Source organism: Canis aureus, chromosome 6 (genome assembly GCF_053574225.1).
Source record: "Canis aureus isolate CA01 chromosome 6, VMU_Caureus_v.1.0, whole genome shotgun sequence".
NCBI classification, from domain to species: domain Eukaryota; kingdom Metazoa; phylum Chordata; class Mammalia; order Carnivora; family Canidae; genus Canis; species Canis aureus.
In genome coordinates, this window is record NC_135616.1 from 79,759,843 (window position 1) to 79,786,838 (window position 26,996).

A 26,996-nucleotide genomic window follows, 5' to 3' on the forward strand; every position below is an offset into this window, starting at 1 on the left:
GCTTGAAGTGTTCTGCTCCCTGGAGCCGCGGGGACTGTGAGCTCACAGAGCCTGAGAGTCTTCCCTTGAAGGCCTCACAGTGAGGAGCCCAGAGCCCAGGAGTACAGGCTCCTCCAGCCCCTTCAGTGAGGGACCGCTGCCCGCCCACTCGGTGGCCGGCAAGAATTGTCCAAGCTTCGAATCCACTTCCACCTGAAACATTTACGTCTCGCGTGCCGGGGCATCCTGGCATAGCTTCTCCCCAGAGAAAAACAAGAACTGCTGTGCTAGAACGAAGGGGAAAGGAAGGAAGGAAGGGAGGCCTCCAATCTCCTAGCCAAATCAGTGGTGGTAGTGGCAGTGGGCACAGGGAATTGCAACCAGTGTAAATGATGCTTAGGGTGGTTCTTACCTGGCCTGGATGACCAGGAAAGGCCCACTTGCAGGGGCAGAGGGTGGCAGGATGGTATAGCAGGTAAGACCACGGGCTCTGGAGGCCAGTGACATGTGCTCAAATCTCAGATGTGCGACCTTCAGTAAGTTATTTGACCTCTCTGAGCCTTAGGAGCCCCAAGTGGGGAATGAAGACATTAAAAGTACCTGCCCCCCTCTCAAAAAAAATAAATAAAAGATAAAAGTACCTGCCCAAAGAGAAAAAAAGGACCCGACTGCCCAGGGTTACAGAATTATTAAATAGATTAAATAAGATAATGTTTGCTACGCACGTAATGGCATCAGACACGTTGTCAGCACTCAATATACTGGTAGTTCATATGGAATCGTGCTTCTTCTAGGGGAAGCTGGAAGTTTCTCGAGAGCAGCCGACTTTGTCTCTGGAAGCAAGACACTGTCCTGGTCCAGCACTCCCGGCGTGAGTGGAGATGGGCAGAGGGGAGCTCTGAGGCAGCGCAGATGAATGTCCTCCCCCCGAGAGCAAGGGGGAAGGCGAGACGGTAGAGACAAGAGATTGCCACCCCCACCCTCACCCTGGCTGAATCCTCTTTGCCCACCAGAGAGGTGCCAGTCACAGACTGTGATCCCAAACCCAAGAGTCGGCTCTACTGTGAGCTTCACTTGTCCATGCCAATTTGAGATTCTCAGTGATGGGACCAGGCAGGACTGGGCATTTGGAGCCGCATCCGTGGCCTGTGACTCGGAGGTAGACAAAACCCTTTAGGACCGCCCCTAACCCCTGGCTCAGTGGAGCTCGGCCTGCATAGGTCCAGGAGGCCTGCAGGTACGGAGTGATTCGGAGGTGCACATTTTGAAAATGTCCATCCCCCTTCCTCCATGGGTTGGGTCTGTGTAGAAAGAAGCATTCCTGGTTCTTTTTCTCATTTGTGGTTTATTCTCTTGCACACTCCCCGCAGAAGCTATTTCAGGCCTGCTCCTCACCCTATGACCTCACTGCATCCTTCTAGAATGAAGTCCTTCAGCTGTATTAATAAAGGAGATAAAGCTGCAGTAAGTTTTCACTACCCTGGAAGGGAAACAAATCTGGTCCAAGGAGGGAAGGGAGACATCTCTGCCTGTGTTACCCTGTAATCGGGTCTGCTCCAGAGGAAGTCCCCGTCCAGCTCTCCGAGGCCGTTGGCTTCTGTAAACGTTCTTGAAAGGAGCCTCTGAAGGAAGTTAGTTCTTAACGCTTAGATGTATGGACGCATGAGAGATCCAGGAAGCGCAACCTCCCGAGGCAGCTTACATTTCCCATCTTGCTTCTTTGTCATTCTCCATGTCTTCGGCCCTAGAACTTGATCCCCCCTTTAAAAAAAAAAAAAGATTTTATTTATTTATTCATGAGAGACACAGAGAGAGAGAGAGGCAGAGACGCAGGCAGAGGGAGCAGCAGGCTCCATGCAGGGAGCCCGACGTGGGACTCGATCCTAGGTCTCCAGGATCACGCCCTGGGCCTAAGGCGGTGCTAACCCGCTGAGGCCCGCCCGCCCGCCCCAGGCTGCCCCGAACTTGATCCCCTGATACAGCTTCTTTCTTGCTGCTTTGCTGTTCTACTCTGCGGTGGGACCAGCTCCCCGCCCGGGACAGCGCCTGTTCCTTCCTGCCCACACGCAGTTGCCACCATCCCCTCTACCTCTATTGCCTTTCTCTCCACTGATCAAAATCTGAGCATTCCTCAGGCTGCGGCTTAAATGCCAGTTTGTCCTGCACATTTTGTGAGCGCACTCGGGCCCCCAGGGCTCCCTCTCTCCTCCCAGTGCCTCTAGCACTTACCACGTTGTGTCACACATTTTGGCATTTTTATGATCTTGACCCTACTATTTCTCGAGAGTGCATTCTTTCTCTCCAAATACATATTGAGGACCCTGAGGGCAGCAAGCACGCCGATATTTTTTGTCCTCTCTCCACCCTAATCCTAAAGCTAAGGACAATCCTGAGCACAGAGTAAGGGTCTTATAATTCGCTTGGGTTAGAATCCCTCTGGTTTCTCTTGGTTCAGCATTACCCGCGCACCCTCGGTATCTATCAAACGGCCACCCCTCGCCAATCTTAGGCTTTATCAGTGCCCCCCCCCCCCCAAGAACAGTCTGACTGTACAAGAGTGGAGGATGAATAAGAGCTGACTGTGGGGGATGACTAATTGTGGGGTAGATAATGACTTCCGAGTGGGAAAGAAGGCACCAGTGCTCCTGCCACACTTGGCTACTTCATCCAGGCAGTTTCTTGAGGCGCGAGGGACAATCTCCTGTTCTTTGCCTTCTTCCTCACCTTGAGCTCACCTTCCTTTCCCCTTATAGGAAAATCTCACAGCAAAACAGGCCCCAGAGTCACAGTTTGTTTAGTTCTACATGGAGCTATTTTCCCCAAAGCAATACTCAGAGGACCTGGATCACAGGGGGTTCCGGCAACAGCCTCCAGTGGGGCCCAGAGAACTAACTTTCACCAACACACCCCGCTGTGTTGAGTCACTAGTTCAAACTCCCCTCACCTTTATTATGATTTTCTCTCAAGGACCCCTTCTCCTTCTCCCGTCATTCCTTCATGTCTTTGACCTTCTCTCAAGGATCCCTTGAGGAGTAGGGGTCCTTGAGAAAAGGTCAAGGACCCGAGACTCAGTCTCGGATAGGGACTGTTGGCATGAAGTGAGCTGGGTAACCACAGCCTACAGTCGGGCGCTCAGCTTTGCAAACTCACAAACTAAGTATTATCACCATCCCTGGTGATTGATTTGATTCAAAAGAACCCAGCTCACAGGAGGCAGATGCATAAACTAGTGTAACTACCACGTGCACAAGAATAGTTTTGAGCACAGGCCAGGAAATTCTCTCTTAAAGGAACATCTATCCAGAAACCAAATAACAATCAGAAGACTGCGGAATGAATATGGACGAATCGCAAAAGAGGTAGCTAGAGCTAAGGAGTATTTCACTTGGGTCCTGGTGAGACCAGGAAAAAATATCTTTGCCCCATGAGAATGCCAATCTCTAGTTACTGAAATATTCATACCCAGTAGGCCTGGAGTGCTAACTATCAAATTCTTGCTTTCTGACTCCTCTTGTTGCCCATCTCCCACATTCTCTCTTCAGCCTGTACAATTAATTAGATTTAAAGGTTTTTAATTACAGTCACATTCCAAACAAAGACTTCTTGGACTTTACACATCCAAATCAGATGACTAGAGTGAACTGTTCTTTTCACATAAAGAAACATGTCACCGACGATCTTCAGTTCAGTGGAGGGTTCAGTGTTATCTGCTTACTTTATTTTTCAAGACCCTGTGGGTACCCCCCTGTTCACTGCAGTTCCCTATGGACCGCACTAACTTTTCCCATTAAATAAACAAACATATATTTTATTTTATTTATTTTTTTATGGTAGTTGTATTTTTAATTTTTCAAGGAGCCTCCATACCGTTTTCCATACTGGCTGCACCAGTTTACATTCCCACCAGTGACGCACCATGGTTCTCTTGTTGCCACGTACTTGTTATTTCTTGTCTATTTGGTAGTGGCCATTCTGACAAATAGAAGGTGGTAGCTCGGGGCAACCCGGGTGGCCCAGTGGTTTAGCACCACCTTCAGCCCAGGGCGTGATCCCATGGTCCCGGGATCAAGTCCTGCACTGGGCTCCCTGCATGGAGCCTGCTTATCTCTCTGCCTCTCTCTCCGTGTCTCTCATGAGTAAATAAATAAAATCTTAAAAAAAAAAAAGGTGGTATCTCATTACGGTTTGATTTGCATTTTCCTGATAATGAGTGATGTTGAGCATCTTCAGTGTTGCCATCTGTACGTCTTTTTTGGGAAAATGTCTCTTCAGTCCCTCTGCCAATTTTTATTTATTTACTTTTGTATATTTTTTTTATTGGAGTTCGACAACATAGAGCATAACACCCAGCGCTCCTCCCGGCAAGTGCCCCCCCTTAAGTGCCCGTCACCCAGTCACCCCGTCCCCCTGCCCACCTCCCTTTCCACCACCCCTTGTTCCTTTCCCAGAGTCAGGAGTCTCTCATGTCCTGTCTCCCTTTCTGATATTTCCCACTCATTGTCTCTCCTTTCTCCTATGATCCCATTTACTATTTTTATATTCCCCAAATGAATGAGACCATATAATATTTGTCCTTCTCCGACTGATTGACTTCACTCAGCATAATACCCTCCAGTTCCATCCACGCCGAAGCAAACGGTGGGTATTCACCCTTCCTGATGGCTGAGGAACACTCCATTGCAAACATATATTTTAAAGTCAATCTCAAAAGTAAGGAACGGAGGAGAGTTCCTTCAGCGGACATCCCGTGACCAAGGTTTTGTTGACTGTCAGCTAAAAGAGGTTGGTGGTTCCCATCCTTCTGGCCTCCTCTTTTCTGAGCCAAACGCCCACCCGGCATATCTTCTGGTGATGTCTTTTGGAGCGTGGCCTGGAGGAGGGTCTGTGGTCCTCGTCCCTTCGATGGAGGGTCCCAAACCGGTCACAGCACTCAAAGGTGGCCCAGGTAAGTCCAGTTGGAAAGCATTCATGGGGATCCCCGGGGGGCTCAGCGGGTCAGCATCTGCCTGCGGCCTAGGTCGTGACCCCGGGGTCACCCATCAGGTCCCACGCTGGGCTCTCTGCACAGAGCCTGCTTCTCCCTCGGCCTGGGTCTCGGCTTCTCTGTGTGTCTCATGAATAAATAATTTAAATCTTAAAAAAAAAAAAGGGGGGGGGATCCCTGGGTGGCTCAGCGGTTTAGCGCCTGCCTTGGGCCCAGGGCGTGACCCCGGGGTCCTGGAATGGAGTCCCGCGTCGGGCTCCCTGCATGGAGCCTGCTTCTCCCTCTGCCTGTGTCTTTCTGCCTCTCTCTCTCTCTCTATGTCCATCATAAATAAATAATTAAAATCTAAAAAAAAAAAATCTTAAAAAAAAAAATTTATGGAAGGTCCGCGCTGTGACCGAGGGCCTGACACCGGCTGCCGGGCTCCGGCTCCCGCTCCGCCGAGTTGGTGACAGCTTCAGAAACCACAGCGAATTAGCGGAGATTAATTCCCAGGTAGCAGCCAAGGTGGTAAAAAAAAAAAAGAAAGAAAAAAGAAAAAAAAATTAAGATTAAAATTAAAAGAAAGGCACTTAGGAAGTCTGGTGAGCCCTAGCGGAAGGCCGCGCGGCTCATCTCATCTCAGCCGAGTCCGGGCCGCCCGGACCCCAGGCCACCGGGTCGCCCCCGGGTCGCGCGGCCCAAGCCCGGAGCCCAGACCCGCAGCCTCCGGAGTGGGGGTGGGGACCGGGGCGGGGCCAGCTCTGCCCGCAGCGTCGCTGCCCCGCCCCCTCGCTGCTCCCATTGGTTGCAGGGAAAAACGCCGAGCCAATCCACACACGCTGGAGCGCCCTCCTCTGAGGTCACTTCCGCCGCCGGGGTCAGGCTCCGCCCAGCTGGCCCGGCATCCCTCGCGCCGGCGGAGTCAAGATGGAGGAGTACGCGAGGGAGCCCTGGTGAGCCTCCCCCGCGCGCTTGCCTTGCGCCCGCCCTGTGGGCCGGTGGTGCCGGTTCCCCGCCGTCGGGGGGCGGGACGTGCCGGCTGAGCTCAGTCGCAGGCCTGCCGACGCGGCGTGGGTGGCCGCCAACAGCCGGCGCGCTGGCGACCTTGCTTCGGGCGCGGGGCTCGCTGGGGCGCCCCTGTGCCCGCCGCGGGGGAGGGGACCGTGGGCCTCGCAAGGCCGTCCTCGGGGCCGTGCTGGGGCAGAGCAGAGCCCCCCCGGGGGCGGAGCTTGGGGCCCTCCCTTGGGGCCCTCCCTTGGGGGCTACCTGCGGGGCAGAAGGCGCTGCGGGCGGGGGCGCTCGCCGAGGGCCGTGGGCGGGGGGAATCCGTGCACCGGTTCAGTGTCGGGCCAGGCCCCCGTGCTCGCCGCTTTACAGGTTCCAGGCGTGGAAGCATGATGGGCTCCCCCAGGGCGTGACCCCGGGGTCCTGGGCTCGAGTCCTGCGTGGGCGCCTGCGTCCTCGTCTGCCCGTGTCGCTGCCCCCCGCCCCGTGTTTCTCATGGATAAATACATAAAATCTTAAAAAACAATAATAGTTCCCGAAGCTCGCAATTGCTGTCAGAAGTCTCAGGTTGTCCAAATTTAAGGTCTCCCCGGGGGGGGGGGGGGCGGCGTAAGAGAGAAATCAAGTCTTGCTGTTTGGGTTAACCGCCTGGGTTATGGTGTTAGAGCAAAAGCCGAGATGCCCTCAACCTGTGAAAGTGCCTAGGACCTGACCATCGGCAGCCATGTTACCTGCCTTGTGCCCTTTTTTAAAGATTTTACTTATTTATTCATGAGAGACACAGAGAGAGGCAGAGACAAAGGCAGAGGGAGAAGCAGGCTCCAGGCAGGGAGCCCGACGTGCGACCCGATCCCAGGTCTCCAGGATCACGCCCTGGGCCCAAGGCAGGTGCCAAACCGCTGAGCCACCCGGGCTGCCCTCTTTTTTTTTTTTTTTTTTTTAAATCCCTCAAACGGGGTACAGCGTATGTTTCAGCACCTTCTGGCTCTTTAAAATCACCAAACGTAACGAACTCTCCTCCCAAATCAGTGCTTACATACGCAGAATTCGGCACGCTGTGGACTTGTCATCAGCTGCTGTTGGATGTGACATAATGACACAGGCAGGCAGGAGGCTGAATTTTTTTTTTTTTTTTCATTTATTCTGTGCAGAATTTACTCCCGGGGCCGTAAGTTTTTGTTTCTTCAGTTTCTTCTGGGATATCTTTTTCTTCTGTGCAACCTCCTCTTCTGGTTTAGGAACAATCTGCTCTTTTTCAGTAAGAATCCTCTCGATGTGGCAGGGAGAGCTCATGTATGGGTTAATCCGGCTGTGAGCCCTGCAGGTTCTACGTCGCATCTTGGGGGCTTTGTTCAGCTGGATGTGCTCAATGACCAGAGAATCTACATCTAAACCCTTAAGTTCGGCATTACACTCCGCATTTTTAAGCATGTGCGGTAAAAATTCAGCACTCTTCTTGGGCCACTGACCCTGTGTCCAGCCCCAGTGTTTGGCCTGCGCACACCTACCAACTCCACCGTTGTAGCGACGGAATGGCACACGCTGCTTCTGCAAAGTGACATCTTTCAGATACTTGGTGGCTTTTCGAATATGCATACCCTTGATGGCTTGGGCAGTTTCATGTGTGTTCTTAAAGTGAACACGAAGATTTGAACCTCTCAACTTGCATGATTTTGTAGGGTTTTTTGGGTCCAGCAAGTAGCGAACCATCTCTGGAGGTCACCTCAGGCCGCTCGGAGGAAGAGGAAGCGAGGCTGAATTTTTTTGACTTTGTTGAGTTAAAGATGTCATAAAAATAATGAGTTTTCATCCACTGATTAGGTGGTCCCTTTCTCTGAGTACGTATGTCCTGAAGGAATACAGTCAATTGTCTGGTTGGTTTTGTAGTCAAAACTGCTTTAATCTTCTGCACTGCCCTGTTTGGTAAGAGTGTTTTCCCAAGTCCACCAGCCTCGAACTACAAGCATCTCTTTCCTCCCCGCACACCCCCCACCTCTAAACAGGTACACCATATGCGTATTGTCACTATTGTACATGACATTCTTAATGTCTTTTATAATAGCTTTCCAATTGCTCTCCTTCCCTCCAGCCCACTTTAATACATCATATGGACTTAATCTTTCTAAATACTTCCTTTTAGGGGCGTCTGGGTGGCTCAGTCAGGTCTGTCTTCGGCTCAGGTCATGATCCCAGGGTCCAGGACTGAGCCCCACGGTATCCTGGGGCTCCCTGCTAAGTGAGGAATCTGCTTCTCCCTCTCCCTCTCCGCCTCCCCGTTTGTGCGTGCTCTCTCAGATAAATGAAAAAATCTTTTAAAAAAATAAATACTTCCTCTTACCATATGTTTCTTTTAAAAAACCCACAGTCTGTGTGACCTAAGGGGAAGGATTTGGAGCTTTGGAGTCCTAGATTTTCTATTTAAATTGTACTAATTACGGGCAGCCCCGGTGGCGCAGCGGTTTAGCGCCACCTGCAGCCCGGGGTGTGATCCTGGAGACCTGGGATCGAGTCCCACGTCAGGCTCTCTGCATGGAGCCTGCTTCTCCCTCTGCCTGTGTCTCTGCCTCTCTCTCTCTCTGTGTCTCTCATGAATAAATAAAATTAAAAATTTTTTAAAAATTGTGCTAATTACTACCTATATGATCTTGGGCGAATTAATCTGTCAGAGCCTCTACTCGTGTAAAATGGAGGAGACAGGAATACCCTTTTTTGCAAAGTTAAAAGCTTAGAGATTCTATCAGAGAATAACCTAACTTTCTTGAAAATCATAGGTCTTGTTTGAATGAAGGCACCTAAAACATAGTTCATACTTAATAACTTAATTGCATTGTTACTTGTTCTCTGTTACTTGTATTTGTCTAGTATTTCCATTCTTTTAGAGTCTAGCTTCAACCTTTTGTGTAGCTCATTACTTCTTTGTAGGAACATTTTGATTTAGCCAGAGTTTGTGCAGAAACTATTTCCGTCTTGCCTTTACTTTGGACATCTCTCTTGGAATACTCTGGTTGTCTTCTGATCTGCATCCTGCTGTTCTTTACCGATTTTTTTAATCCCGAACTAATAAGATCATGTGGACTAGATCTTTTAGTTACTGGCCCACCACTCAGAGGGAGTCGCTAATTCATTTCCTTTGTGTTTTATATTTCCTATTAGTGTTTCTACCATTTTAAAGAAATTTTCCTAATCCTTTTTAGTCTCTAAGCTCTGCTGCTTAAACTGTTAAAGTGAAATCAAGTCACCTTGAACTATAGACTCTGATTCAGTAGGTTCTGGGTAAAGTCTTGAGAGTCTGCAGGTCGGTGAAACTGAGGTGTTTCTGATTCTGCTTTTAGCTCATAAAGCAGGCCTTGCTATTAGCAAGGCCCCAAAGCATCCTGCTGACAGTTGGAGTATGTGCATAAGATACTCCGTACAAGTCATTCCTCATTTGTATTATACTTGAGTATGTTTTGACTGCAAGGTTTTGTATTCCTATCCACCAAAATCAGAAATTATTCATTCAAATTCTCCAGCAGCAATTACACTGAATTCACATGTTTACTTGAGCGAGTAGATTGCTCATAGGCTCATTATATAGTGTTTGACCCTTGAGACTAGATCAAAGAAATAGCTTTTATTTGTAGTGGGTTTAAAATGAAATTAACCATTGACAAACTTTTTTTTAAACCTGATTCCTAGAATAGTAGTTCTGTTATGGTCACATTATTCAGATATCATTGTGTTGTACAGTTAGGTTGCTACATTTGCAAGCTGGGTTTATAATTATTGGAGAATAGAGTATTCCAGTGTGTTAAATGGACCTAATACAAACTAAAATTCTAAGTGCTAACTGGGACTTAGTAAACACAGGAAGAATTTCATATTTCAAAAAATTATTAAATTTGTCTCCCCCTGTCCTTGTTGAATCTTCATTTTTGGGAGTCTCAACTTTAAATTTTGCTGTAGCAGGAGAGCTTACTTTGATCTTTGGAGATTGGATCAACATTGATTATAACATAATTTCTACATTTGTTTATTTGCTTTTGTGCAATGCCCAACTGTTAGTGAATGCACTGATTTTTAAATGAAAATTAAGTACTGTTAACAGTGGGGAGTTAAAGCCAGTTCCATTCCTTATGGCTTAGAACTGAATAGATATGGATACATTCAGAATCCTTTTTCTTTGTCTAAATGTTTATTTTATTGGTTGCAGTGGGCCCTGAATTGGAATCTGTTGCATTCCTTACTGTATTAGCAAAGAAAATTTTGCGGTTTATGAATGAAAAATGCAGTCATCTCTTTCTCTCTCTTTCTTTTCCCCTGTTCTTAGCCCTTGGCGAATTGTGGATGATTGTGGTGGGGCCTTTACGATGGGTACCATAGGTGGTGGTATCTTTCAAGCAATCAAAGGTTTTCGCAATTCTCCAGTGGTAAGTAGGTGAATGGTCTTATTTTGCCATCACTTGAAATCTGGATTTGGTAATATCACTGGTGACCATATCATTGGGCTGGAAATGTATTGTACTTCTACTATTTTTCGTTGCTTCTCTATAGGGAGTCAACCACAGACTACGAGGGAGTTTAACAGCTATTAAAACCAGGGCTCCACAGTTGGGAGGTAAGCAGAATTTTTCCATTTGTACTTCAGACTATCTTCTCTTATTTGTTTGAAGATGAAGCTCTGTTTTTTTTTTTCTTCTTTTTTAGCTTATACCAATTAGTGGTTTTAGTTCAGTCTAGCGGCTTATTAGAAATTACTGTCTCTGTAAGATCTTCTTGATTTATGGTTTATTCAGAAAGTTAACTGGAACTGCTACATCGATTCATTTGAAACTTTCATCTCTGTCCCTCCAACACTCGGTGGTATTTTTGTTTTTTGTTTTGTTTTTGTTTTCTCCTCTTATCCAAAAAGAAGATAGTGTGTTTAAAGCTTAGGTTTGTGAGAGTCAGGAGTGATAGTTTCTGGGGTAATATAAAGCTGAAGAGAATGTGATCTGAAGGATTGGCATTTCATGAGAGAGAAACTGATGATGCTGCTCAGGCTTCTCTCCAAGTTTAGGTTTTATGTTGTGCAGAGGTCAATAAAAATTTGAAAAGAATTCATGACACTTTTTAAACTTGGTTACTTAGAAGTTGGGAGAAGAGAGATGATAAAAAAGCTTGGAGGCTATGTTCATTTACAGAGATACAGTCAGATTGGAGACACCATGTAGAACACATGAAAAAGACTAAGTACTTTTAGTCATCTCCTAGTAAATTTATGTCAGAAGAAATAGTCCTGTCTTTTTTTTTTTTTTTTTTTTTCTTGTCTTTGTTTTTAGCATATTTTTCTTTGGAAGACTAGCTAAGGGTTGCCATTTATCGAATGCTTGCTATGTGCTAAGCACTCTCCTAAGGGTTTTACAGCTTTATTTTAATCCTTAGAGTAACACATGAGGTAACTATTATTATCTCCATTTTCCAGATGAGGAAATTGAAGCTCTGAGAGCTGAAGTGATGGTATATCTTTTTCCTTTTATTTCCTCTATAATAATTATACCCCTTGGAAGGTAAACAGTGACTGATTTTCCTTTGCTTTAATGGTTACCATGTTGTTCAAGAATGATAAGTAGTATTAAAGCTCATGTCAAATCCTGAATGCCCAATAGAAGCAGAAGTCATTCAGATTTTTATATGTCTTTTTAGAGGCTGCTTCTGGGATCCCTGGGTGGCGCAGCGGTTTGGCGCCTGCCTTTGGCCCAGGGCGTGATCCTGGAGACCCGGGATCGAATCCCACATCGGGCTCCCAGTGCATGGAGCCTGCTTCTCCCTCTGCCTGTGTCTCTGCCTCTCTCTCTCTCTCTCTGTGTGACTATCATAAATAAAAATAAAAATAAAAAATAAGAGGCTGCTTCTATCATAATAGGATTTTTCAGTGGATTGAAAAACCAACCAGGTAATGTCACAGCTAAGAGGAGCTTAAGGAGACATGACCACTAAATGTAATTTGGTATCCTGGAACAGAAAAAGGTCATAAAAACTAAAGAAATCTGAATTAAGTGTGGACTTCACTTAATACTGTATTGATTTTGCATCATTAATTGTGCAAATGCACCATGGAAATGTAAGATGTTTAGAAATTGGTGAAACTGGATGTGGGATATATGAGAATTTTGTACTATATTCACAGCTTTTCTGTAACTCTAAAACTATTCTAAAATAATCAGGGTGAAATAGAAGAAGAGTAAGTTGTGGTATAAGTGAATTGGGATCATTTATTTCAAATCCTTGGGATTGGCTTTTTTTAAGGAAACCATTGAGAAATCTTTATGGTGTCTTTTTAAAAAATACTGGGATATCTTTAAAAAGGTGTGTGGGGAGGGGGCACCTGGGTGGCTTAGTTGGTTAGGCACCTGACTTTGGCTCAGATCATGATCTCACGGTTCTGGGATCCGACCCTACATTGGGATCCCTGCTTAGTGGGGAGTCTGCTTCTGCCTCTGCCCCTCCCCTCTGCTCCTGTTTTCTCTCAGCTTTCTCTTTCTCAAGTAAATAAATAAAATCTTTAAAAATAAATGAACAAAAATAAAAATACTGGGACGACATTTTCAGTTTAATTCACTGAGCATTTATGAGCTTTTCCAGTAAAAATCCAGGGGACAGGCAGCATCGAAAAATCGTAGTTGTATCCTGAAGAGTCTTATATTTTCATAGGGGAAATTTCATGGGGGCTTTGGACACATACTCATCATTCTTCAAGCATCTTTTGCATTTTAGAACAAGATATTCCAGGCTCACCTGGTACTTTCCCTGCCCCAGCCACAGAGTCAGCTATTTCTCCAAAGAGCTGTGGTTCCTTTTAGTTGAGAATAGTATTTAGAAGCCAAAATCTGGGCACAAAGTGTATCGTTGCTATTGGGGTGTTGCTGTTCCCAGACCTTTGTAATAGAGCTAACCACAACATAAACATATATACCCACATTTATATCTGTATTTATACATACATGTTAAAAATCATGAGCTCACATCAAGACCTCAATTCCCAGTCTAGCCTCATAGGGTTTATTCTTACCTTCTCCCTCCATCCTTGTCCTGCTTGGGCTGTGGCACCCTACGCCAGGCCGCCCCTTTCACATGGATGCATTCAACTCAGTGCCAGGCTGTCCTTCCTTGAGAACCCTTCTTACCCTGCTTGGACTCAAACTGATTCTCATCAGTAACCAGAGCTTACTCTGGCAGTTATTCTTGGAGGATGGGCAGGTTTCAGACTTGTGAGGGAGTGGGAGTGTCTTGTTAGAGGAATTTAGTGAGGTAATTCTAATATACCTGGGCATCAGATATCTCCCAGGGCATATATTTACTGAGTTAGAGGAAAGAACTAGTTTATTTTTATGTAGTATGTGGTATCTAGTATTGGAGCAGAAACGAGGGCTTATGCTGTACTTTAATTGGTTATATCTACTAGATTTAATGGATATGTGAGAACTGGCAAAGGATTCTGGTGATGATCTGGTTTTGACATTTAGTGGAACCCAGTGTGCTGCCCTTACTAACATATCCCTACTATTTTGAGATTTCAGGGGGTAAAGAATAAAGTGACTAGGGCTCTTCTGGGCAGTTTTTCTATAATCATACTAAATATAACAACTCTTTATACGTGCAGGTTGTGTGCACTCATGATAGAGGGTTTGGATAATAAAGAAGGCGTGAATAAATGGAAGTGCTGTGTCACGTCACCCAGAAATGGTGATGATTAAAATCTTGAGGTGGTTTTTCTACATTTTGTGTGTACTTGTATAAGTGTATGTTTGGGTGTTTTTTATTTGACAAAATTGTTAATGTGTTTAGAGGAGTTTAAGTGCCAAATAACTTGATTTAGTGTTTAGTTTCATACTCGAGGAATAAAGGATAGAAAGAAGAGAGGAAAGGTAATTTCTCTCCCCTTGATGTTCCATAATTCTATTTGTATCATCTGTTAGCCACTTTAGCACATATTGGCTTACACCTAAAATACATTCTGGGACAGCTGGATTTTTTTTGTATCCCTGTTGATTTTCAGAGTATATATAGCTTAGTGACATTTAATGGAAAAAAGAAGAATAGAGATAAGGTAGAGCTATAAAAGAAAAGGAGACAGGGAAGAAGTAGGGTGGCTTTGTTGTGTTTATTGCTTTTTAAACAGAGATACTTGGTTCTGAAAGGGAGATTTGTATTTAGCCTGACTCTTCTAGGCCTGGCTTATTTCTTTTAGGCTTTGGGCCATTGCTAATTTTCCAGCTGATATAATACAACCCACGCTTTATTGAAAAGATAAGTATCCTGACTTTTGTTCAGTGCTTATCCAATTTTGTGTTTGCATGTATTTGTTTGGAGTGTGGGAGTTTTAAAAACATAGAGTTGAAAATAAAAGTAAAAATAAAAACATAGAGTTGTTATTTAGAGTTATTTTTAGCTGTAATATTTTAAATATAAGATGAAAAAAATGAAATTTCTTTTGTTTTTAAATAAAATAGGTAGCTTTGCAGTTTGGGGAGGTTTATTTTCCATGATTGACTGCAGTATGGTTCAAGTCAGAGGGAAAGAAGATCCCTGGAACTCCATCACAAGTGGTGCCTTAACAGGAGCCATACTGGCAGCAAGAAGTAAGCAATCAGTACAAACTAGTAGAAGCAAGACTTTTTGGAAAATCTTATCTGTCTTAACTTAGTGATATCTGTAATACATAAAACTGAGCACTGTTTAATTTAGTATAGCATGAATGTATATGGTGATTTGGGGGAAAAATAAGAGTATTCATTTGGAATGTTTGAGAATGAGAGAGCATGGGGTTCTGATCTATACAGTGGTTAAGAGCAGTTCAGGTTCAGGTTCTGCCTTTTACTAGTGTGTGACTGGGCAGTTTGCCAAATTTTTTGTGTCATAGTTTCCTCATTGGTACTCTGGAGTTAATAATCATACCTGCCATGTAGCATTGTTATGAGTAAAGAGCTTAGAACCACCTTCTGGATCGCTGGGACAGAAAGCAATCCAGAATTTTGGGGGAATTTAGTGGTTTAGGCCAAGGATCAGCAAACTTTTTCTGTAAAGGGCCAGATGATAAGTATTTAAGACTTTCTGGACTGTGAGGTCTTTGTCAAATACTCAGCTTTACAACTGTAACATGAAAGCAGCCATAGATTATATGTAGAAGAATGAGCATGGCTATGCTAATAAGACTTCACATAAACAGACAATGGGCTGGATTTGACCTAAGGGCCTTAGTTTGTTGACACCTGGTTTTAGTCACTGAGAAAGAGGTTTGGGAACGTGGGTAGCATGTAGCCGTATGGACAGCTGTTTACTAAGTCTTTTATTAAACTAGTTTTCTACTAAAGTAATCTCTTTGTTATTAATGTATTCAGATGGACCAGTGGCTATGGTTGGGTCAGCTGCGATGGGTGGCATTCTCCTAGCTTTAATTGAAGGAGCTGGTATCTTGTTGACAAGATTTGCCTCTGCACAGTTTCCCAATGGTGAGTCTTCCTGTTTACTACCATATCTCAAACACTGGAATGCCCTCTTGATGTTTAGAGAAAACCTGTCTTTCTGCTAAAACGTGGTGGTTTGTGATTTCTACATTTGCCATGGTTTATGAGGGTTATGATAATAGGCCCTGATTCTATTTGAAAAGGCGGATGTGGATACAATTATTGTGTTTAACCACAGTAACCAAAATGCTTTGGTTAGATAGTTTGCTATTGATCTTTCTTACAGTTCTTAGGTTTTGCCAGTGCTCATGTGCTCATTCTAAGAAATTACCAGTTATTTTAGAGGGGCTTGAAAAAGATCGACCCTTGCAGATGTATACAATAATGGTAGTCCATCAGCAACCTCTTAACTATACATGTATGTGCCAGGCACTGGTCAGGATGCTGGGATATAGTGCTAAATAAGGACTTTAATTCCTGTGGGAGATGACCAACTGACATGTTAACAGATAAATGAGATTTCATTGTGTTGCTTGCTTTGGAGAGAATGAAATAGAGTGGAAGAAAGTGGCTATGTTTGAGAAATCACTAGGGTTGGCAGGGAAATTTTTTTGAGAAGTTGGTAAAATAATTTGTTGCTAATTGTTCCTCTTAACCGATGTATAGGGAAAAGTTAAATTGTGGGCAAGGTGATCATTACATGGTCATGAAATACCTGCTTAGCTGTTAAATTGTGTACCTTCTAGTAACTGCAGAAAACGTCTGTTGCCTGTAAAGAGCCAACATTCCCTTTGTCTATAGAGGGACAGTATTCCTTGATATTGGAAGGAAGCAGAAAGATAATCATGAAGATTTTAATAGGAAAAATTTGACCTGGCATTTGGGGAAGGAAATATGCAGAATAGCGACACACGTTGAAAATTATTTTTGGAGCTTGGAAAAGATTCAGCATAGAGTTAGGAATAGATCATAGCTCCTAGTTTGATACGATTTCCCTGAGGCACCTAGCAAGAGATTCAGTGTCTTTTTGGCACAGTTGTAAAACACACTGCTCAGTAGATGCCAGGGATGATCTAGGGACCTCCTGGATCCTCTCAACTTCTGTTCCTATTTTTTGATCATTTAATAATCTTCTGAGTTAATAATCTTCTGATGTGCATTTTCTAATTTTGCCTTTTAATTTGTTTGTACCACTTTCTTGTAGAAGATTTCACATAAAACATCAGAAAAGTTTCATTTTTTCTGGAAATTCAGAGACTAATATAACAAAAACACGAGTTACATTGCCTTTTTAACTTTTTTTTTTAAGTAGGTTCTTTGCCAAGCTTGGGGCTTGAACTCATGACCCCAAGGTCAATCATGTTCTACTGACTGAGCTAGCCAGGCACCCAAGTTACATTGTCTTGTAGAAATTAGTCTTGGTTATTTTGCTTTAGCATTTTTTCCTAGAGAAAAATCTTTAAAAGATAGTGCATTTTATTTGAGACAGAAGATGTGTTTCTGAAAAGCTGTGTTGGGGAGAAATCTTTGAAGAGTTCAACTATTTTTCTAGTTGACATGAAAAGGTTTTTAAAAATGAAAAAAATGAGGTAAAACTGTACCTAAGTAATAAAGGTTATCTTCAGTTTACCTGTTTCACCCAGTATTTTCTCTAGTTTTCTGAAAAGAACAGATAATGCTTTTGTAGTGAAAAAAAAAAAAAAATCATTGGATTGAAGTATTGGAAAGCTTCGGGGAATTTTACCACTGCCCTCTTTCTCTCTTTACAGTTATGTTTTAGTCTGCTTTAGTTTCCTTGAGGAAAATAGTTGTGATTATTCCCATAAAAGTCTTTTTTTTTGTTTAGAACCACATTTTTTTTTTGGAGCGCGTGGATGGCTTAGTCAGTTAAGCATCCAACTCTTGGTTTCAGCTCCGGTCTTGATCTCTGGGTTATGAGATTGAGCCCCATGTCCATCTCCTTGCCCAGCCCAGAGTCTGCTTAAGTCTCTCTCTCTCTCTCTCTCCCTCTCCCTCACTCCCTGCCCCACTCACTCTCTCTTTCAAATAAATAATTCTTTTTAATAAAAAAACAACCATTTAAAAAAAAAAAACAACCATTTTTTTATTAGTTTACAGGCTCTCTCATCCTTTGAAAACTAAAAATTACAAGACTTCGTTCTACAGCAAGCTAGGGGATGTCTTCCCTTTTCAGAATTCATTCTCTATTTAATTGGCTGTATAACTGGATTACTGATTTCTCTTAAAACATGACTAAGGTACTTAAACTTTGTGAAAATAATTTTAAATAGCTACTGAAAAATATGTCAAGAGGTGTGAGATTCTTCTCATCTTTGTAGCAGCTTGTTACAGCAATTATTTTAAAAACTTGAATTCACTTCTTGCTATAATTAATCCATCTGACTTTCCTGGCATAACAGTGGAGAGCTGTTCATTCTGGAGCATAAGGGAAGCCAGGCTGTCATGTTCTACCAAATTTGGAGGCACTCTCATGAGAATTAGGCCGTAGAGATTTCAGAGGACAGCTCTAAGGTAGCAAGCATGTTATTTTTTATTTTTATTTTTATTTTTATTTTATTTTTATTATTATTTTATTTTTATTTTATTTTTATTTTTATTGAGTTGACTGATTTACTCTCTACAAAGACTTGTTCTTTTTAATTGTAATATTCAGGTGGTTTTTAAGATGCTTTGCTTTCTTAATTGCAGGTCCTCAGTTTGCTGAAGACCCCTCTCAGTTGCCTTCAGCCCAGTTACCATCCTCACCTTTTGGAGACTATCGACAATACCAATAGGACTTCTTTCCCAGGATTTCTTTAACAGAATGAGCTGTAGTTCAAGAAGGAATTTCAGAAGATAAGTTAAAGTCTGTTTTTAAAACCATAGGTGGGACAGCTATAGCCAAATAGGCTTTGAAGAGACACTTAGCTCTTTTTTCTATTTAAAAGAACATTGGGGGGGGAATGTTAAAAGACAATACATTTATTTATTCACACGTGGATTGCATTTGTGATAAAAATAAATGTCTAATACCTGTAAAAGAAAATATAATAAATGCTTAGAAGATGAAGGACCAAAGGGCAAATGAAGAGTGACCATCATTTCCTTGGGGATTTCTCTGCCTGGTTTTATGTGTCCTGTCAAACAATAAAAAACTAGAACTTGCTCTTTGTTTTAAGATAAGTTGTAGAGTTCTACTCTTCATCCTCAAATATTCAAATAATGCAAAGTTGAATGTTGAATATTGCATGTTTTATAGTTAGGCTCTCATCTCACTTGAAGTAAAATATGTATGAGAAGAATTATGCAGAGTTAACATGGATCATTTCTCAGTAAATACTTTATGGATTGAGGGTTAAAATACCCTTTACTTTGAAAGTAAAATATGGTATTTCTTGGTTTTGAAGATGTCAGATGTAAAACTTTCTTTACCTTTGAGGCTCCTGTGTCTTTTTTTTTTTTTTTTTTTAAGGTTTTACTTATTTATTTAGAGAGCCAGGGGGTAGGGGCAGGAGAGGCAGAGAGAATCCCAAGCAGACTCTGTGCTGAGCATGGAGCCCAACACGGGGCTCGATCCCACAACCCTGAGATCATGACCCAAGCTGAAATCAAGAGTCAGATGCTCAATCAACTGAGCCACCCAGGCACCCCTCCTGTGTCTTGGTTCTTGATCATCACCATCCTCACCAGAAACAACTTCTTCCAATTCTACCCAATTCTGTATGAGAAGAATTCATGGAGGGTATAGTAGCCCTGGAAAAGTTTGGTGTTTATTGTGTGCTTAAAAATAAAATGTATGCAAAAAAAAAAAAAAAAAAGTATGCTGATTTTAGTATTCCAAGTCCCCGGAAGCTATTCTTCATAAAGGGTGTGATTTGGGATCTGATTGGGCCTGGAAAATGGATTAGCATTTCAGAATAGGCCATTTTTCTGCTCGTATTGGAAATGACATGTGGCCGTACAGAAGGCAGGAGGCTATTACCCATTTGCCTACGTCTGTGTGAAATGGAGAACAAATCCATGTAGCTGTGGTGAACACACATTTATCTTTTGGCCCAATGCCATACACATGGTAAGCATGTAATTACTAATTGTGATCTGATCTTTTTTATTTGGTAAGATATGTATAAAATACTATTTATGCTTTAACCATTTGTAAGTACAGAGTTCACTGACATTTAAATACAGTCCAATATTGTATAGTCATCACAATTATGTATATCCAAAACTTTTTCATTATCACCAACATAAATACCCATTGAATAATAGCTTCTCATTCTACCCTTCCCCCAGGGCCCTGGCAACCACAGTCCTACTTCCTGTCTCTGAATTTGCCTACTAGGTATCTCTTATAAGTGAAATCATACAGTGTTTGTCCTTTGTCTTATTTCATTTAGCATAGTGTTTAAAGGTCCATTTATGTTGTAACATATGCAAAAATTTCTTTTTTGGGGGTAGCTGATTATTCCATTGTATGTATATACCACATTTTATTTATGCATCCATTGAGGGATGTTTGGGTTGCTTCCACCTTTTGACTGTATTGTGAATACTGCTGTAAACATGGGTTAGTCCCTGCTTACAGTTCTTTAGGATGTATGTATACCTAGGAGTGGATTACTGGGGCACGCGGTAGTACTATGTTTGACTTTGTGAGGAACCACCAAACTTCTCCACAGCAGCTGCACCATTTTATGTTACCACCAGCAACGCACAAGGGCTCCAGTTTCTCCACATCCTTGCCAACATTTATTTTCCTTTTTAAAAAATTATAGCCATCCTAGTATGTGTGAAGTGGTATCTCGGGCTGAATTTACAGTCTTCCTAATGACATATGGTACTGTGCTTATTGGCCACTTGTGTATCATCTTTGGAGATTTGTATTTAAGTCTATAGCTCTGACTTTCACAAGTACATGTCTATCGGAAGAGCAATTCAAAGCTGAGGATGTGTTGAATTGCGTACAATTCTCAAAGTCTCCTTACATTCCTTCTCTTAAATGGTGTATCAGTTTGGAAAATAAGTTCCTTTCTTAGGAGTTCTGATTCTTTGAAGATTGTGTATATGTGATGCTTGCTGGTATGTTTTTGTCATTTTATGGGTTAACTCTGGAGTCTTCAACTCAGCATATCTGAAGCAAGCCTTAGTTACAGGTGAATTTCTGGAATTAGTGAGGTAGAGAAAAAATTTGAAAAAGATGGAAAACCAGTTATTTTTAATAATTTTATTTTTTTAATTATTTTTTTTAAGGAGGGGCTACAGAAGGCGAAGGAGAGAGAATCTTAAGCAGAATCCATACCCAGCACAGAGCCCGACTTAGGGCTCAAATTCATGACCCTAAGATCATGACCTGAGCCTAAATCACGAGTCGGATATTTAACCGAGTCACCCAGGTGCCCCAAAGAGAATAATTTTAAATTTTATTCCACTGTCTGCAGGACACTAGATCGAATAAAATCTTGCCAGTATGTTCCCCGGGCTTCCTGCCTCTCTCCTCCTCAGTTGATATCCCCCTTACTCTTTACCTCTTGTGGTTAGGAGAGGCTTTGCTCTTGTGGAAAAGGCTTTCTACCTTTAATGCTAGAGCCTGGCTTGAGGGCAGTAGTTCAAACTTCTCTAGAGATGAGAGGTAGAGAAAGAAGGTGTAAAATGGGGAAAACAAACTTTATTCCTTTATTTTTCTGCTTGAAACCACATGGAGCATCTGTGGTGTTCCTGGCACAGGTGTTTTGTAACAACCCAAGAGCTTCTGTGCTCTGCCTGCCCCCCCTCTTTGCTGGCTCATTCCCAGCTCGGGTGCCTTCTCTGCAGTCTAGTGGGAGTGCTCGGATTGAGCCCAGGTCTTTCCCTATGTGTTGTCACACTCAGCACAGTAGGAGGAGATCGCCAGGGGAGTTTTACAGGGAACACTCATGCCTGCCACCTAGTTTCTATTAATCTTTTTCAATTGTAGCAAACAATAGAAAACTAGGTTTAGATTTTATTTTTATTTTTAAAGATTTTTACTTATTTATTCATGAGAGACACAGAGAGAGAGAGGCAGAGACACAAGCAGAGGGAGCAGCAGGCTCCATGTGGGGAGCCCAATGTGAGACTCGATCCCGGGTCTCCAGGATCACGCCCTGGGCAGAAGGCGGTGCTAAACCGCTGAGCCACCCGGGCTGCCCTAGGTTTAGATTTTATTTTATTTATTTATTTATTTTTAGGTTTAGATTTTAATAAATGTCTTAAAACACCAACTTGAAGTTTGTAATAAATATTTTAAAACTAATTTTGGTATACTAAAGTATAGCCCAGAATAAGAGCTAAAATAACCAAGTTGTTTTAATGATCACAATAAATAATCGGAGAAAGAAGCAGACAGAGAGGGGGTTTCTCCCTAGGTCTTTCCTGGAATAATGGAGTGAGTTGCTCAGTTTCAAGGTTGAAATGCCCGTCTGAAAGATCCCATCTGCTCTGCCGTTTTTGATGAGTCTCTGACAGTTGGTGTGAAATTGGCATGTGATCATTTCTGAGTCAGGGTTTGGAAGACGTGCGGGTACAGCTGCATCTACTACTGAAAGCGCGTCAGTTGTCATAGATGAAATGTCTGCAGTTACGAAAGCGTGGTCATAGCTCCACCCTGTGGTGTGCTAGTCCTCGTTAAAGCGGTCTCCATTCTCTGATCTCCCCGTGGGTCAGCACGCTACACCTACACGCAACCTGTGTTTGTAACTCATCGGAACACAGCCACGTCCTTCCACGTTTGTGCTGTGGCTGCACTCTTGCTTCGATGGCAAAGTAGACTAACGGTAAGAAAGACTGGCCTGCAACCAGCACGAGAGAGGCAGGATTGAGTCTCAGTAGCTGCTAGAATTGAGCTTCTTGAGGACAGGAATGCATTTCATAATAGGTACTTGTTAAATATTGAGCGAATGAACAAATTATAAGCAGATGTGTCTGTACCCAATTTATTTATTTATTTATTTATTTATTTTTAAAGATTTTATTTATTTATTCATGAGAGACACTGAAAGAGAGAGGCAGAGACACAGGCAGAGAGAAGCAGGCTCCATACAGACAGCCTGATGTGGGACTCGATCCCGGGACTCCAGGATCACACCCAGGGCCAAAGGCAGGCACTAAACCACTGAGCCACCCAGGGATCCCTGTACCCAATTCAAAAGTCTGAAACGTTTCAAAGAAGTTCTTATGAGATATTTCAGGCACACAAATGTAATTTTAAACATACCCATGTACCATCCATGTTGCTCAAGAAAGAAAACCTGCATCAGGCAGTTGAAGCCTCTTGTGTGTGGCCCCCTGATTCCATTCACCCACCTCCCCACAGGAATCAGCTATTTTCCTGAATTTGATTATTGGCATTGCCATGTATTTATTTTTAATTGATCACTTTAATCTGAGACAATTTTAGATTTACAGAAAAATCGCAGAAATAGAATTTCAGTATACTTTTTGTGCTGCTTTCCTTTATGTTTTAACATCTGACATGACCGTAACACCATGATCAAAACTAAGACATTCACATTGGTCATATTAACTAAACTATAGACTTTCTTTTAATCTCATGAGTTTTTTCTGTAATTTCCTTTTTCTGTTTCAGGATCTAGTACACAATGCCAAATTCTATTAATCGTCAGGTCTCCTTAATCTCTTCCAATTTATGACAATTTCTCAGTCTTTCCTTGTTTGTGATGATATTTTTGTTTGTGAGGATACCGTTATTTTGAAGAAACCCTCAGTTTGCATTTGTCTAGTGTTTTCCTAAGGTTATGCATTATTAGAAAGGACAGCACACAGATCTGCCTTCTCAGTGCATCTTGTCAGGGGGCAGATGATGTCTATATTTATTACTGGTGATGCTGACGTCGATCACTTCATTAAGGAGGTATCTGCTGGCTTTCTCCACTGTAAAATTACCACTTTCCCCTTGGTAATAAATATCTGGGGCGGGGGGGGGGGGCAGATACTTTGCAAATGTCATTTTTTTTAAACATTTGCCCACTAACTGCCATGTGGCTGTGATTTTCTGTTTTTCTCATACCTTCTGCATTAATTGGAATTCTGTAAGAGCTGCCTCTTTTCTCTCATTTGTTTATTCAGTTATTTATGTTACTATAGATTCATGGGTCTTTATTTGGAGGCCATAACCCACTACTAGTATTTATTTGCTCAGGTTGTTCTAAGTTTGCCCATTGGGAACTCTTTCATGTCAGCTCTTAGGCTCTTTCAACATTGCTTTTTTTTTTCTTTTTTAATTTAATTTAATTTAATTTATTTATGATAGTCACAGAGAGAGAGAGAGAGGCAGAGACACAGGCAGAGGGAGAAGCAGGCTCCATGCACCGGGAGCCCGACGTGGGATTCGATCCCGGGTCTCCAGGATCGTGCCCTGGGCCAAAGGCAGGGGCCAAACTGCTGCGCCACCCAGGGATCCCCATTGCTTTTTGTTTTTGTTTTTTTATCCCCTAATTACTTCCTACCACTGCAAGATGCTCCAAGCTCATCTATTTCCCTGCTCAAGCCCTGGAATGCACCTTTTTCCCAAGGAGCTCTAGTTCCCTTCATGGGATAATGGTATTTAGAAACCAAAATTCTGGTTCGTAGGTATGCTCTTCGCTACTTGGGTGTCCCTGCTGTTAGTCCTTTTCAGAGGATAAAAATAGGAAATATATGTAATATACTAACTCATGCACATACACAGCTTTATTTCTATATCCGTAATACAAAAACCATGAGTCCCTCCAACTCCAGTCCAGCTCCATAGGATTCATTCTGGCCATCTCTCTGTATTTCTAACAGTAAGAAGCTTGACTCTTGTTATCTATAATAATTTGCTGCTTTTTAAAAATTATTATTATTATTTTTTATGATAGTCACACAGAGAGAGAGAGAGGCAGAGACATAGGCAGAGGGAGAAGCAGGCTCCATGCACCGGGAGCCCGACGTGGGATTCGATCCTGGGTCTCCAGGATTGCGCCCTGGGCCAAAGGCAGGCGCCAAACCGCTGCGCCACCCAGGGATCCCAATTTGCTGCTTTTTAAAAAAAGATTTTATGTATTCATTTGAGGTAAACAGAGAGAACAAGCAGGGAGAGGGGCAGAGGCAGAAGCAGACTCCCCGCGGAGGAGGGAGCCTGATGTGGGGCTTGATCCCAGGACCCTGGGATTGTGACCTGAGCCAAAGGCTGATGCTTAACTGACCGAGCCACCCAGGCGCCCCAATAATTTGCTTATTCAATCCTAGTTACATATAAGGTGATTTCAGAATTGCTAAACCATACCTCTGTGAGAAATATGCCATCCAGAGTACAGTGTTTGTCAGGATTTACTCAAGACATTTTCCAAATGTCCACTTCATTGTAAGGTCCACCCCCTTCTTTGTGGCTACGTGGTTCACTGGTGACACAGCCAGACTCGTTTGCTGCAGCACGTGTTCCATATTTCACATCCTGGTGGATTTTTGTTTTAAATTTACATTCAGTAGAAGTCACTCTTTGTGGTGTACAGTGATGTGGATCTTGATGAATGTGGAGGGACAGGTATCCACTGCCACAGTTTGACACACAACAGTTACATCACCCCCAAGATTTTCTCGTGCTGTCCTTCTGTTGTCAACCATTCCCTCCAACCCATGGCAACTGCTGGTATGTTTTTCTGTCTCTGAGTTTTTCTTTTTTTTTTTTTTTTTTTTTTTTTTTTGAGTTTTTCTTTTCAAGAGTTTTGTACAGATGGAATCCTACAGTAGGTAGTCTTGCATCTGGTTTCTTTCAGTTGCCAAAGTGCATTGACGGTTTGTTCCTGATGTGTGAATCAATAGTTTGTTCCTTTTTTAAAAAAAAATTTTTATTTATTTATGATAGTCACAGAGAGAGAGAGAAAGAGAGAGAGAGAGAGAGAGAGGCAGAGACACAGGCAGAGGGAGAAGCAGGCTCCATGCACCGGGAGCCTGATGTGGGATTCAATCCTGGGTCCCCAGGATCGCTCCCTGGGCCAAAGGCAGGCGCTAAACCGCTGCGCCACCCAGGGATCCCAGTTTGTTCCTTTTTATTGCTGAGCAGTAAGTAGTCTGTTGTTCATTTATTCACTAGCTGAAGGACATTGGGTTGTTTCCACTTTTTGGCGATTGTGAATAAAACTACTGTAAACATTTGCTTACAGTTTTTTGTGTGAACATGTTTTGATTTCTCTTGGTAAATACCTATGATTACTGGGTCATAAGGTAGGTATATATTTAATTTTACAAGAAATTGCCAAAATCTTTTCCAAACTGACTACCATTTTGTACTCCCACCAGGAACATAGGAGAGTTCTGGCAGTTTTGTATCCTCATCAGCGCTTGGTAGTATCAATTTTTGTTCTTGTTTTTTAAAATTAGCAATTCTAGGTACATAGTGGTATCTTGTGGTTTTAGTTTGCATTTCTCTCGTGACTAATGGTGTTGGGCATCATCTTTTCATATGTTCATTTGCCATCTTTATATCTTTTTAGAAAAGTGGTTCAAATTTCCACCTATTATTTTTCTTATTTGGTTTTGAGAGTTCTTTGTATATTGTGGATACGAGTCCTTTGTCAGATGTTGTATTTATAAGTATTTTTTGCACGCTTTGTTAAAAATTAGTGGTGTGAGGCTGTTTCTGGATCCTCTGTTCTGTTTTACTCTTCTACGTGTCTACCTTTCACTGGTACTACACTATAGCTTTATATTAAGTTTAAAAATTGGGTAGTGTGAGTCCTCCAACTTTGTTTATGTTTCTCAAAATTGCTTTGGTTATTCTCTTGCTTTTGCCTATCCCTACAGTGAGCTTATTGATAGCTACAAAAAAGCCTGCTGGAGTGTTTATTGGGGTTGAATTTCATCAGTATTCCATAGTTTTTAGCATACAGATCCTGCATACGTTTTGTTACATTTAAACCTAAGTATTTCATTTGGGGAATGTTATTTAAACGGTATTGTTTTTAAAATGTCAAATTCCATTGTTCACTACTAGCAGATAGAAATACAATTGATTTTAAGACTTTTTTTTTTTTTTAAAGACTTTATCTGAGAGAAAGAGAGATCACAAGCAAGGAGGAGGGATCAAGGGAGAAGCAGACTCCCTGCTGAGCAGGGATCCTGATGGGAGACTCGATCCCATGACCCCAGGATATAACCTGAGCCAAAGACAGACGCTTAACTGACTGAGCCACCGGGGCACCCACAATTGACTTTTATATATTGATCTTGGATCCTGTAAATGTGATGAACTGTTACTAGCTCTAGGATCCTTTTTGTAGATACTTTGAGATTTTCTCTGTAAACAGTCATGTTGTCTGGAATAGAAACAGTTCTGTATTTCCCAGCTATGTGGCTTTTTTCTCTTTTTCTTGCCTTTCTGCAACAGTGCAGTATCGGATAGTAGTAGTAGGAGAGCACATCCTTGCTTTGTTCCCTATCTTGAAAGGGAAGCAGCCAGTATTCACCATTCTGCATGTTATCTGTAGAATTTTTGTCGATTCTCTTTATAAGGTTAAGGAAGTTCCCTTCTTTTCCTCGTTTGTGGAGAGCTTTTGTTTGCTTATCTGTTTTGGTCATGAATGGATTTTTGTCAAATGCTTTCTCTGCATCCATTGAGATGATCA

General features: G+C 42.6%; 1 protein-coding gene and 1 long non-coding RNA gene across 3 annotated transcripts; one reads left to right on the top strand and one right to left on the bottom strand.

The window, feature by feature from the left end:
- Window positions 1-1,304: 1,304 nt before the first annotated feature.
- Window positions 1,305-6,433, bottom strand: LOC144316502 (uncharacterized). The gene is made up of 2 exons (XR_013382474.1): window positions 6,212-6,433; window positions 1,305-1,740 (listed from the first exon to the last, which is right to left on the bottom strand). It is a non-coding gene; the product is annotated as an uncharacterized LOC144316502 (long non-coding RNA).
- TIMM17A (translocase of inner mitochondrial membrane 17A) lies at window positions 5,762-18,813 on the top strand. 2 transcript variants are annotated; one of them, XM_077902465.1, is made up of 6 exons: window positions 5,762-5,898; window positions 10,260-10,359; window positions 10,484-10,547; window positions 14,422-14,550; window positions 15,310-15,420; window positions 18,085-18,813. In XM_077902465.1, the coding sequence occupies exons 1-6, from the start codon at window positions 5,873-5,875 to the stop codon at window positions 18,168-18,170; spliced, it is 516 nt and encodes a 171-aa protein (XP_077758591.1). In that variant the 5' UTR covers window positions 5,762-5,872; the 3' UTR covers window positions 18,171-18,813. The 2 variants fall into 2 exon arrangements, with proteins under 2 accessions (XP_077758591.1, XP_077758592.1); XM_077902466.1 differs by lacking the exons at window positions 14,422-14,550; window positions 15,310-15,420; window positions 18,085-18,813 and adding exons at window positions 11,394-11,428; window positions 14,160-14,336.
- Window positions 18,814-26,996: the final 8,183 nt, after the last annotated feature.

Excerpts from the sequence above, each read along its gene's own strand:
- TIMM17A (XM_077902465.1), top strand. The coding sequence starts at position 5,873 with ATGGAGGAGTACGCGAGGGAGCCCTG. Across the intron at positions 5,899-10,259 it reads GAGTACGCGAGGGAGCCCTG|CCCTTGGCGAATTGTGGATG; the intron begins GTGAGCCTCCCC and ends CCCTGTTCTTAG. Across the intron at positions 14,551-15,309 it reads AGCCATACTGGCAGCAAGAA|ATGGACCAGTGGCTATGGTT; the intron begins GTAAGCAATCAG and ends TAATGTATTCAG.